The sequence below is a fragment of the Cavia porcellus genome, unplaced genomic scaffold (genome assembly GCF_034190915.1).
Source record: "Cavia porcellus strain 051 isolate PalLab524CR breed Dunkin Hartley unplaced genomic scaffold, mCavPor4.1 scaffold_7, whole genome shotgun sequence".
Classification (NCBI taxonomy): Eukaryota; Metazoa; Chordata; class Mammalia; order Rodentia; family Caviidae; genus Cavia; species Cavia porcellus.
This window is the reverse complement of record NW_026947490.1, coordinates 12,732,368-12,745,890: the sequence shown is the minus strand read 5'-3', so window position 1 is coordinate 12,745,890 and position 13,523 is coordinate 12,732,368. Positions and strand designations below refer to the sequence as shown.

Below are 13,523 nucleotides of genomic sequence, written 5' to 3'. Positions count from 1 at the left end.
GCAGTCAATTTTCAAGCAAGCGTCAAAGCATTCGTAACGCGTTTCCTTTTTAAAAGCACCGTGAACCAAAAATAAACCCGACAAAGGGCAGCTGTGGAGTTTTAAGATGTGGAAAACTCCACAGGCAGAAGTTATATAACTGGAAAGAAGCACCATAAATATTTCACACCGTTACACGAACTTCCAACTCCTGACACACCAAAAAGCGAAGAACACAAAACACACCTTTGCCCTGTTAGGAGCAAAAAGGTTATCCCGAGAGGAGGTCAAGGCTGTAGCGAAAATCTGAGACCTGACTTCCAGCCCGAGACGCGATCGTTTTTCTTTTTTTAATTTCCCCTCTTGCGTCCGAGGCAGAGGTCACCAACTGCACCGCCTCGTAGAGCTTCCCCCGCAGTTTTGCACGTCTGGGTAGCAAACCGCCTAGAGTCCCAGAGCGAGAATTCGGGGGTGTGTGTTGGGGGGGGGTAGTTGTGCATAAGCAAGCACTCGGGCGAGGCAGGCGGAGCTCGCGCGCTCCCTCCCACGCTCCCGGCCGGCTCGCAGTGCAGCCGGGGACAGCTGGCGGCGCGGGACGGACAAAGCGGATCAGCGCGGGGGCGGTGGCCCGCGCCAGGGCCCGGAGGTCGCCTCCGCGAGGGACTCTGCCGCCCCCTCCTTAGGACCCGGCGGACACCTCGTCCGCTTCCACGCCCTCCCCTCCAACCCACCCACCCTTTAAGAAGAGGGCTGCCCTCGACCCCCTTCCCAGGGCCAGCAGACCCGCCTCCAAGCCGGCCTCGGCAAGGGCCCCTGGAAGAGCCGCGGTCCGGCGTCGAGACCCGCCCTCCTCGGCGTCCCGCGCCACCCCAGTGCAGCGCCCCCGGTCCCCGGGACCCCGTCACCTCGGCGCGCGCGGGCGGCCGGCCGAGCCCAGAAAATGGCGAGGAGGAGTCGCCACCGTCTCCTCCTGCTGCTCCTGCGCTACCTGGTGGTCGCCCTGGGCTGTAAGTCGCTGGGGTACCTCTACCCGGCCACCCGCACCCCTGCCGCCGGGCTGCCCCCCCCCCCAGCCCAGAGCGGACGCGCGGGCCGCGGAGTGGGCGCCCCACGAGCGGCGCAGGGCCCCGGAGAGCGCGGGCTCCCTCCCGTGCGCGCTGGCCTGGGACCCCCGAGGGCGCCCACTGGCACATTCTGATCTCCCGGCGAAGTTGCCAAGGTTTTCGGAGTCGCAGGGTGCAGATCGGCACGCGGACGCCGCTCCTAAGATGCTGAGCGTCCCGGAGCCGCGGGGCGCCCGGGGGCGGGGACCTCGGGGCCCCGCAGAGGAGGCTCGGCCTCCGGGAGTCCCAGCCGCGCTGGAGACGCCAGCACCTGGAGCGGGGCTGGGGGAGCTGGCGGCCCGGAGCCCGGGCTCCCGCTCACTCCCCTCCCCGCCGGCCCGGAGCCGAGGCCGGGGCGCGCCGGCTGCTGCCCCTCGGAAGTGCGCGGGCGGGGCGGAAGGTGCGCGCCGGGAGGGGGCGTCGCGCAGCCCAGGACCAAAGCCGGCTTCCTGGGGTGGCTTTAAGCAAGCTTGTGGCAGATTTTGGACTGAGGAGTTTTAAAGTCCTAGGAACATTTCCTTTAGTTTTGTTTTCTTAGCGTTAACATTTACGGAGCATGAAACAAGCTACAATAGATCTTGTAGCACTGTGACTGTGTTTTTCTTTCGTTTTCATCCCACTTTTCTTCTGTTCCTTTTTTTTTTCTTTTGTAGTAAAGTAAGTTTTTACAAGCCTTCAAATCCTGATACTGTAATGTAATACTTAAAATTACCTATCTGGTAAGTGTCTCACACTCCCAGGCACTCTGTTCTCACGCTGCTCTCTTTATCGAAGGGGTCATTGCTCAGGCCAAGGTGATGTGACAGAGTCCCCTTAGAGAGGCAGGAAGGTACACACTGTCTCAGAGGAGGAACATGGCAAACTAAGAAGGCAGAGTTTCCCGATAAAATCCTTAGGCACTGTTCAAATGTCCTTGGCATCGCACTGAACCCTCAGAAAGATTCGCTCTTGTGCAGAAAGGCAACAAAGAGTCTGGGGGAATTGTAACAGACTGCTGGGAAAGTTATGGATTTGCTGAAATCTTAAATTTTAAAAGAGATTCTGACTTGAATTGTCACTAAAAGCGGAGAAAACTGTTTGCTGTTAGTTCTGTTCAGTCATCACACTAGAAACAGTACACCCTAAGTTTGAAGTTAGACTAAGAAACAGCCAGGAGCAACAACTGCTTGGGTAAATGAGCAGAATGAGCTCTCCCGCCAAATTCTGTGTAAATATAATGTATGGCTAATCCTAATTCCTCCAGCGGATTAATTTGGAAGGATTGGGGGGACCTTTTCTGTATTGTTCCTGGGATACCGAAAAATCTGCCATTGCAAGAATGTTTTTTCAATGAACTTCTTAGAATTTGAGAAGTCTAAAGAAGCCTCAGTGTTAGTAGAGAGTTCCCATAAACCCCACATGCAGTTTTCCCTGCTATTAATATCTCCCCTTAGTATGGTGCCCTTGGTTCTGATTTTCCTCATTCTTAATGCCCTTTTCTAATCCAGAATCCCATTCAAGATACCACAGTGCATCTCGTGGTCATGTCTCCTGTGGTACCTCTCAATCGTGACATTTGATCAGATTTCTCTTGTTGTCTGTTACCTGGACAGGTTTGAGGGGTACTGGTCATGTATTTCTTAGATTATTCTTCAAATGATATTTCTTTGATATTTTCCTCACGTCTAGAATGTAGTTAAGGGTCTTTTGGAGGAAGACTACAGAGGCAAAATGAGATTTTCATCCTGTCATGCTCAGGGAATATAGTATAAATATGACTTAACTCTCTCTTTACCTTGGTCACCTGGGTGAGGTAGTGTATGCCCATTTTCTCCACAAGTCACCACTCTTCTTTCTTATCTCGAGACTGTCTTTTACAAGGAAGTCACTCTGTGCAACGCACACTTAAAGGAAGAGAATTATGTCTTGCTTCTTTGGGGTGGAATAGCTACACAAATTACTCAGAATTATTATGTGTGGAAGATATATCTGCCACTTATTTACATAGTTATTTAGCAGCTTATTTTTATATCAGCATAGGCTCATAGAAATTTATACTTTGATTGATAATCTAATACTTTTTTATTCATTAGAGACAGGTTTTTTTCTCATACTTATATATTCATTTTCTTCATAGTCTTCCTAAATATAACTTTACTGCTTCTTTACCTCAGTCTTTTCATCTGTTATAACTTGATGCTTATTCTGTTCTTTCTTACATTTGTCAACATTTTTATATATTTCTTACATTTTTGGGGGGGTCTTTTTCCTTTTTTATCGGTACCAGGGATCGAACTCACGACTGTCTGCTTGCAAGGCAGGCGCTTATGCCGCTGAGCTAAATCCCCAGCCCCATATTTCTTACATTTTCATATATTTCTTAGACCTGTGGAGTTTTGGGTTACTTTTATGTTAAAGTAGAAGTTCAATATTTCTACTGATATGTAGGCATTTACTTTTTTGTTTGTTTGGTGTATTGGTCAGCTTTCATCTATTGTGACCAAATATCTGAGACAGTCAACTTAACAGAGGAAAAGCTTATAGGCTCATGATTTCAGAGGTTTCAGTCCATGGTTATTGGTCCCTTTGCTTTTGGACCTATGACAATGCCTCACATAATAGTGGGGAAAAATATGTGGTGGAGAAAAGGTCCTTTCTTCATGGCTAGGATACAAACATAGGGAGAGAAGTACGGGGCTCCACTGCTTCTTCTTAGAGCACTCACCCAGAATACTTCCTACTTCTTAAAGGTTCAATTGCTCCTGGTCATGTCATGGGTAGGGACGAAGCCTGTAACACATGGGCCTTTATTCAAGCCACACCAGTTTTGAATCACTATGTATCTTTCCCATTTCATTATAGCATTGCTTACGTGTGTATATTGCCTGAGGAAGTTCATTCTTGGTCTATGTCCTAGTTCACTGTTTATTCTTATTTCAATTCTTATCAGTATAGCTAATCACCAGTGTAAGTCCTATGCTCACCAAAGCACCTGACTAACAGCAGATGTAAACATATACCCAATGATTGAATAGCATGTATTCCTTCAAGCTGCTATAAAAAGTGTAAACTGGGTAAGTTATAAGCAAGTGTTTTACTTCCATGGATGAGGACCCATGTATTTACCCATCAGCATAATCCAGAAATGTGTTTCTCATAGTTCTGGAGGCTGGGAAGGACAGAGTCAAGGCATGGGTGATGTAAGTGTCTGGTGATGGCCCACTTTCTAGTTTATAAATGGCTTCTTTTCCCCCCATCCTCATGTGTGGGAGGGGCAAAGCCATTTTGGAGGGTTTCTTGTGTAAGGGCACTAATCTCTTTGTAAGGGTTTCCTCTCATGATCTACTTGCCTATCAACCATCCTTTGTTGATAAAATCACCTGTTTCTGGACTGTAGCAGATGGTATGGAGATATGCAAACGTAGACAAACAAGTCTACGTATGGAATTAATGACTACAATATAAATTTTGAAGCACCAACTGCATGTTCACTAATTGAGTGGCAGATTTTCAGAGTTGACATGTAAGCTGATACTTCCGTAAAACAGTAGAAATGAGTGTTCACTGCGGGTTAATGAGGCCTCTTACTTTTGGGGATCTCAGAGCCAAGCCACTTAGTGTGTGAGAGCAGTTCCCACTGTTAGCTGGTTGGTAGCAGGTCTTCAGATCTGAACTGGAGCATGAATCTGCCCCTCAACATGGGGCTATCCTTTCTCATAAACTGATGAGACTTTGGTAGGAATGAAACATCTGCTCACTCATAAAATCACAAGGTTCTGCTTCCAGTGCAGGGTTGACCCAAAACAGCATACAGGGGTCCAAGTCTAGGAAATTTCTACCTATGTATATGTTGTTAAGAACAAAGGATAATAATTGAGTCCCAGGTAGCCAATGAACAGAAAAGCCAAAGGAGGTGTGTGGGACAAAAATGACGTTTTAAAAAAAAAAAACAGAAAATCTTTAGGCTACAGAGAACAGCAAGTTCCTTTTGACCGAGAACACTCTTTTATTCTCTAACTTGAGCTCAAAAGAGCTGGGAGATGCTCACTATCCATGCTTCCCACTGCAACGATTTCCTCCTGTGGCCCTTTCTGATGGAGCAGATGTGTGGAGTATAGGCAGGAACTGCTGTCTGCTAAAGTCAAGGACTGAAAATCTGTGCAAAGCATTCACTATCTAAAGCAACTTTTCCATTCCGTAGGCACTGCTGAGTCTATGCCTCAGGATACCCTCATCGCCTATTTTGGTTTAGAGGAAGATGAGGATGGGGATGGAAATGGAAAATTAAAACCTGGGTCAATTCAGCTTCTTTTGGAAAACAGAAAAAGAAAATTTAAAATTTCATTTCCTAGAAAGTGTTGTTAATAAGGGTGGGACTCAGAAAACATCCTACAGGATTAATGCTCTGTTACTATGGAAACAAAGACTACAAATACACAACCTAGATTTATTATCTTAAAGCTTTTGAGGTCAGACAGCTGGAACAGGCCTCACGGGGCTCCATTCAAGGTACTGGCAGGCAACGTTCCTTCTGGAGGGTGCTGGGGAAGAATTTGTCTCCAGGTCTTGTCCAGGTTGTTGAGGCACCTACCATGGCCTCTTCCTTTAGCTCCAAATCCGGTGATACCATGCTGCCATCTCTTGGTTCACTCTCATCTGTCTCCTTCACTTCCATGGTTGAGGACCAAGGAATTACCCATCTGAGTAATCCAGAATACTCTCAAGATCGGCTCAATGGCAACTGTAATTCCATCAACAATCTTAATTCCTGTTGTCTTGTTTACTTTCTTTGCTGCTGAGACATAGTATGTGACACCTGCAAATTAAAAGAGGAAACTTTTATTTTGGCTCTTGTTTCAGTGGTTCCAAATCAGAGTGGCAATAGCTGCTTACTTTATGGCAGACAGGAAGCAGAGATTGAGAATGGAGGGGCTGAGGAGAGATAAAGCTTTCTAGGCTTTTTTGTTTAATGGCTTCACTTCTGTTAAATTTTTTGTTTATTTATTTATTTGTTTTTAAGACGCGGTCTCACTATGTAATCCCGGGAGGCCTTGAACTCACTGTGCAACCCAGGCTATTTTGAACTTGTACAATCCTCCTGCCTCAGCCTCCTGAGCGCTGGGATTACAGGTGTGCATTACCATGCCAGGAACTTCTATTAACTTTTGAAGGTTTACAACAAAGTATTTTTGTTTCTATGTATGAAGGTTTAAATTTTTTTTCTCATAAACTATAAGGACAACAAATTTCAGCACCATGTAAAAGTACAAGCTGGGATTCTTTTTTAAATTAGTCGAAAGTGGCATTTAGGAACTTAGTTGTAGGGAACTGTGCTGGCACCATGTCAAACCAAGTGTTGGGCTGGGTCGTCTTTGGTTTTGGTTTTCTTTCAGTATCTGGTGTTGATGGATTAAGTTCTGGAAATGTTCCAGTGGTAAGACCGGGGTCTGTTTGGCTTCTCCCATAAGCATGCTCCTGGGGTTGGATGTTGGAGGAACATTTTGCTAGAACCATGTTGACTACCTTGTTGTCATCAAGGACAAAACATGCATCATCTCCTCCTTGGTGTTCCATTCTCTGGACATCTATTTGGCACTGTAAGATGGAATTTATCCTTTTCCTTGTTCTGGAGTTAAATAGAAAATTTTCTCCTCTTCCATGCCTTGACAATAACGACCATATTTCATTATATCCGGATTTTCATGGACTATTAGAATTGTTAGAACTCCCATTTCCAAAGCCTTTAGTGTATCTTTTATTGTAAAATTGGATACTTGCTGATGTCCTGGAAAATTTCATCATAGTATTGTCCTGTTGCTTTCTTCTCGAGTAAATTTCACATTGGAGAAGACTCAGTAGGTAACTCAGTACCTTGGTTGAATCAGTTTTCACAATCATGGGATTTGTCAACTAACTTAAAACTTTCAATTGCAACCTCTGAAAAAACGTATCCGATTGGCTTAGTGCAGCTTAAAAGGCCACATTCACTTTGTCCCCAGAAATAGAAAGCATACAATAGTCTCTACTACTATCTTGTTTTTCCCTTTTTAAATGGGCAAAATGTGAGGCTGACTGACATCTTCTACTAGGTTTCTTGGAGAGATCCACTATGATTTATGCAGGATTTCTCTTGTATTACCTTCAAGTGTGCCAAAAAGTGCACCACTGTCTTCTAATACAATGAAGCCAAATTAGCTGTCATCTGATAGTGCTGTGTGAGCTTCTGTGTGGAATTTATTGTCACACAAATATAATAATGTGTTAATTGGGTTGTGGGGCTCAAAATCAATGTTGACTTTTTTTCCTTTCCTTATTCTGTTATAGTAGTTCTAGTAAGCAACTAGAACATTTGTTATAAAGCATGAGCCTTGACTGTACAGATGTGATGGGTTCCAGAACTGAAAGGTGGTTTTACTAGTGACAATATTAGATGCAGTTCCAGTCTCATCAGCTAAGGTTTTGCTACTCGTGAAATCTGGTCTTTGGGAGGAATGATCAATGATGGCATGCCAGTGCCACTGCCTCAAGCCACCTCCATGCTGTTAGGTCCTTGGTTTCCTGCTCTTCACATTCCTGTCAGAAGCTCTGGGGTCGTCCACTACCTTCTCACCTCCCCACACTAAAGGACCAGTCTTGAGTGGCAGTTTTGACGTGAGACACCAGCTCTTTTTCTCTAGACTGCTGCATGTGTTGTAATCTGTTCACATGGGACCTGGGATGTCACTTCCTCAGCCAGGGCTGGGGTGAAAGCTTGAAGCCAAAACAGAGAGTGCCTGTGCTGATGACCTGCCACTTCTGGCCAGACCCTACCTCCTAGCAGCAAGTCAGCTATAAATTTCCATAATCTGATCACCTTCTAAAAGCTCCGTCTATGGCTCTATGATATTCTATCCCTGGTGGACATCTAGATGTAAGTCCTGATATTCCTCCCATGGTCCCCAAAAAACTCAAGCACATCTCTTTATGCAGATTCCAGCAGTGTGAATAATATTGTGGTCAAAATATTCTAGATCCCATGGAGCAACTGTAACTTTATCTTTAGATTATAATTCCTAGTAGTATAAAGCTATTTATTTTTTCTGATACAGTTCATACTGCATAATGTAGTAGTAAAAGCCATACTCTGTTGCTGAACTCTGTGCTCACTCTTTAGCTGTGTGCTCTTCTGCTGAGTATTTAATTTCTGTGTGACAGCTGACTCATCTGTAATGGTGATAATCCCAATAATGTTGACCTCATAGCGGTTTAGGAAGAATTAAGTGTGTTGACATATGTAGCACACTTAGAAAGCTGGAAGTGTACTGAACATTTTCCAAAACAAATACCAATCAGTTTTGCATTTCAAAAGAAAGTATTGGGTAGACTGTGGAAGGTGGACAGTTGGAGTGATTGGAGAGTTGGCAATTGCTTGTATAGATAATTTTCTTATATATGTTATTAAAATACAGACACATAATTATGTGTATTAGTAAACTCCTAGAGATTTTTTTTTATATTTGAAAAGTGGCTAAATCTAAGCAGAAACTGGAGAGAAATTGTTCTTGAGTTTTTAAGGATTCCCTTTCACCCCCACCCCCACCCCACCTCCTCTCTCTCACCCTCCTTCTCCTCCCTGTATTAAACCCAGGGCATCAAGCCTGCTAAGCTTCACTTTACTGCCGAAGCTGCTTCCCCAGCCTCTAAGGAATTTTTGAAAATAATGTATAGCACACGTGTTCCCATCTTGCTGTTCAGCTTGGAACACAAAACATAAACCAACTGCTCTTTTGCTGATCATTTACCTTCAGTGTTGTGCCGTATCCACTCCTGGGTTTATCTTCCTTGACAATTGTTGTGTTTGCAGGATTTCCCTGATTGAACACTGTGATGATGGTTATTTGATTTGATTTGATGGATTGAAGAATGGCAACTTGTGTTCCTAAGTATGTATGTATGAGAGAGAGAGAGAGAGAGAGAGAGAGAGAGAGAGAGAGAGAGAACAAAGCCAGAGAGAATGAGTGAATGTGTGTTTTTAAATGAGTGTCTGCTGGCAGTAACACAAAACCCTACTCTGAATCTTTAGGCCAGTGGGCAGAGAAGCAAAGAATTGCACTGGATCCAGTGCTGTGAAAGTATTTCAAGTGCTATACTTGTTTGCTGTCCACTGTCTTGGCTTAAAAAATTCTAAGCAAGAATGCTTGTGAACTCAACACACAGAAATTTCTGGAGTCCTGCTTCTCTGATCCTAATATTCGTTTTCTGTGTCATCTGTCTGTCTCTCTCCATTCCCCTCCCCCTCTGACCCTACCCTCTGTCCTGCCTCTCTCTCCTTCCTCCTCCTCCCTCCCTGCCTCTTTCCCCACCTTGTCATTAGCATCTGGTTTTTATTTGCTTCATTCTATTTTGTTTTAGCTTTTAGAACTTCCTTCAGTGATAATTTGAGACATCAAAATTAAGTTGAGTGTCCCTCATCCGAATTTCCAGAATTTAAGTATGAATGTTATGTCCCATGTGGAAAAGCACATGCCTTACATCTTGTGTAACAGATCACGGTCAAAACACAGGTGCACTAAGAATATTGCATAAAATTACTTTCAGGATAAAGTGTATATGAAACATAAAGTTTGTGTTTGACTTAGGTTCTATCTCCAAGATACTTTAATTTGTCTATGGAACTATTCCATCATCTGAAATCTGAAACACTTCTGGTCCTGAGCATTTTAAATAAGGAACATTCAAACTGTAATGAAGTTTTAAAAAATCAACTGCCCTGTCCCTTGTCTGTATCCTGCTGGGCTTGTCCAGTTTGCTTGCCCTCACTTTATCAAAACAGTCACCTGCTGTTTTTGTTATTAGCTTTCTTCACATGGTAAGCATTTGCTAAATGCTTTACTAAGGACAAAACCAAAGATGTAAATAAATAATTGTTAAATGCATTCACTTAGATGTTTAAAAAAATATATACATGCAGTAAATTCAAACAGTGCAGAAAGGTCATAAAATTAAAAAAAATATATATCTTCTTCGCAGCCCTTCTGATTCCAACTCTTAAATTCCAGGAAATTGAGTCGAGAGAGTTCTATTATATATAAGCATAGCTACATAATTTCTTTAAAAGTAAGAATCAAAATTCACTATACGCAGTTTTATATCTTCTGGCAAATCAAATTCCAAATGTTTAAATTCTCCACCTTCCTACCAAAACTTATTTTTGTTAGTGATTATGCCATAGCCCAAAGCAAGTTATTGCAAATAAGACTCATGATAGCATTTTATAGAAACATCTAGCACTATTGTGACAAAATACAGCAGAAGCTACTTTCCAGCAGAAACTACCAAAAATTAATAGTGGAGCAAAGTGAAATAAACTTGCAAACCAGCAACCAAATCTAAGGAGCCAACAATGCTAACCCAGATCCAGTTAGACTATCCAAAGGAGGAGAGTGTATGGACCAAATCAAGACAGGACAGAGACATCAGCACCAGCTTAGATTTACAGACAAATGCAGACAGATGCTATATTTGAAGGAGACCAAAGAAGAAGTAATGACCACAGATAAAAAAGGAGACTGCTGAACTACTGGGAAAGTGCTAATTTTGAAAAGAGAGAATGGGTTTTATGTTGTTTAAAAGTGCTTCAGAGGCACTTTAAAGAGGAATCGATTCTGAACAGTAGCAGAAATGATATGAACTATGGGTTTAGTGTCTATTTGTCCTACAGTCTAAACACACAGCCAGTTATGCCATTAAAAATTTTACATAATACGTTAGAGTTGTGGGATCACTGTAGTTTGACTTGTATAATGCTTTTGGTCCCAGAAGAAATCAGATTCTTTGTGCTCTACGTGTGTGCAAACATCTATGCAATTGAGGTACACTGCTTCTCCCCTACAATCTCTATTATTTTTGCTTGTTGTTGTCATGGCTGTATTAGTCTCTGAGTGATCAAATGCAGTTTCTCCCTTGAAGGTCTCACCTCAAATTTCCTTACCTTTTAAGACTTTTCAAACTGTCCATTCCTCAAAGATGAAATCTACCACAGCTCATGATTCTCTTAGTGGACACTTAGTGGACTGTGTCATTACAATTTGTGCATATGTATCTCTCTGTCAGGTTGTTGAGACCAGTGACAATGTATTTTTGTCCTCTTGCACTTGGAATAGTGCCTGGCCAGTGGTGGTTTTTAATAATTAAATTGTAGGTAAGTTAGACTTTTCTTGCTTCTGTGCTTTATAAGATTATATTAATTTTTAATATTCAAAGTCCCAAAACACATATAAAATTAATAACCATGATAAATGAATAATTGCACTATTTCTAGAACTTTTTTTTTTAAGTAGGTACCAGGGATCAAACTCATGACCGAAGGCTTGCAAGGCAGGTGCTTATGCCACTGAGTTAAATCTCCCACCCTGTATTTCTAGAACTCTTGCCCCCACTTATTAACTACAGCCTTCCTAGAGTTGCAAGGAAATATACTGACTAGTTTGCCCTAAAGAGTTTAAGATATTTTGCTAATTGCCTGCTGCTTCCTTGATTAAAAACTCAGATGAATCAAATAACACGATTCTCAAAAGTTTCTTGAAATTAAATAGAATCAGAAAATGTTAGAGAGTTGTAAATACTCTCTGCATCAAGGGACTCTAAATTCTCCTCTTTTGATTGTATCTCTTTTCCACTCAGTTGAGATCACAATAATCCAATGACACATCATGGGAAAAAATTCAGTAAGATAAATGCAAAGATAGAGCCTGAAAAAGTTATCTTTATTTCCAAACCAAAGATTATTCTCTTGGGCATCTGGTATTTATAACATCTTCTTGAGGGATCTTGACACCTGCTCATTAGCACAAAAAAATTCTTTCGATCCAGGTGGCTCATCTCAGTCCAAAGGTATCATCTCCCAGTTCAGCAGTATGCAGGAAAGACTAGATACATCCTGAGAATCTCAGCTGTTACACTGTTCCCCCCGCAAAAAATATCTCAAGGTGCTGATTGTTCAAAGAATGCTTACTGGAGCAGTGGTCTTCAAACTTTTTTGATTGCATTTCCTACTTCTTTTAAAAGGGCATAGACTTTTGTATATGAAGTCTATATATAATAGACTTTTGTATATAAAGTCTATGCCCTTTTAAAAAATTTATATACATGTCATTATAAAGAATGTATATAAATTATATACATGTCATTCTGTATAAATATATTAATGATTAAGACACACTTGGCATAAACACCAAATGAATGAGACAATGAAACAGTAAGCACAGATACCTTTGGTGGGGTATAAATTAGGTGATGACAGCCATATATTGCAGCACTTTATAAAGGTTCTAGAATTAAAACGCTGTGATTGGTACATGGACAGACAGACAGACCAATGAACAGAATATGAAGTCCTGACATTACCCAACCAATTCTGAAAAGTCTGTGAAAGTATCTGAAACCAGGGAAAATACTTAATAAATATTGTTAAAATAATGGAGTTGACATTTGAGGAGAAAATAGATCTGAAGCTGACAACTTACATGAAGATAAGTTCCAAATGGATCAGAGCCCTAAATGTAAATAAATAAGTAAATAAAATTACCTTCCCCAATAAAGTAGGAGTGCTTTCTCCTTTCGTGATCTATATATCACATGGAAAAAAGAAAGCACCAGAAACTAATCAAAAGACAAATGATGAATAGGGGAAAGATATTTGTAACTTAAGTTTGAAAGATTTATTGTCACTGATAATGAGTTAATAGAAGAATTTAATACAAGTTCTAAAAAATAACATAAATGTTTTTAAATGGCATTAAAATGCCCTAGAGAGTTTTAAGAAGAAAAATCGTGATGATCCCTCAAAGATGAAGCTCTGCTAACTCTAACGTAAAATGCAAATGAAACCATCACAATGATGGGATCATTTCACTGGCATACACAAGGTCCCGGGTCTGGTCCCCAGGCTACACGGCAACAAAAAGAAAGTGTATAAAAAAGCAAAAAAAAAAAATTTCTGCAGCCCTCTGAGTTTTCTTGTACACTCCACCTTAATGTTTACTGGCTTAAAGAGAAAACAAGTAAACCAAAGTGAGTGCTGCAGACCGAATATTTGTATCTCCTCAAAGTTCATATGTTAATAACTATGCTAGTGCTACAGTATTAGGGGCTGGGCCTTTGGGAGATGATTGAGTCATGAGGACAGAGCCCTGGAGAATAGGATTAGTGCCCTATGAAAGAGGCCCCAGGGAGCTTGTACACTCCTTCCATGTCAAGACATAAAAGTGCTCTCTATCCTCATCCTTGGGAACCAACCCACAGCAGTCATCAAATCTGTCAGCCTCTCTGTCTTGGTTTCCCAGTTTGCAAAATGTGAGCAACAGATTTCTTTTGTTTATAAATTGCTCATTCTAAGGATATTTGTAATAGCAACAGGAATGCACTAAAATAGTGATTATGCTTGGGAAATCTTCTTTTATACTCTGCATCTTAAGGATGGTA

The 13,523-nt window shown here is 41.9% G+C and overlaps 1 protein-coding gene and 1 pseudogene across 2 annotated transcripts in view; one reads left to right on the top strand and one right to left on the bottom strand.

Moving 5' to 3' along the window:
* Positions 1-503: 503 nt before the first annotated feature.
* Jam2 (junctional adhesion molecule 2) overlaps positions 504-13,523 on the top strand; it is a 70,890-nt gene continuing 57,870 nt past the window's right edge. The window contains exon 1 of one of the 2 annotated variants that reach the window (XM_063252540.1): positions 504-986. In XM_063252540.1, coding sequence (XP_063108610.1) covers positions 920-986 — 67 coding nt within the window. In that variant the 5' untranslated portion in view covers positions 504-919. The remainder of the gene's footprint in view (positions 987-13,523) is intronic. The other variant, XM_063252539.1, reaches the window with a different exon arrangement.
* LOC111755984 (eukaryotic peptide chain release factor subunit 1-like) lies at positions 6,671-7,657 on the bottom strand (annotated as a pseudogene).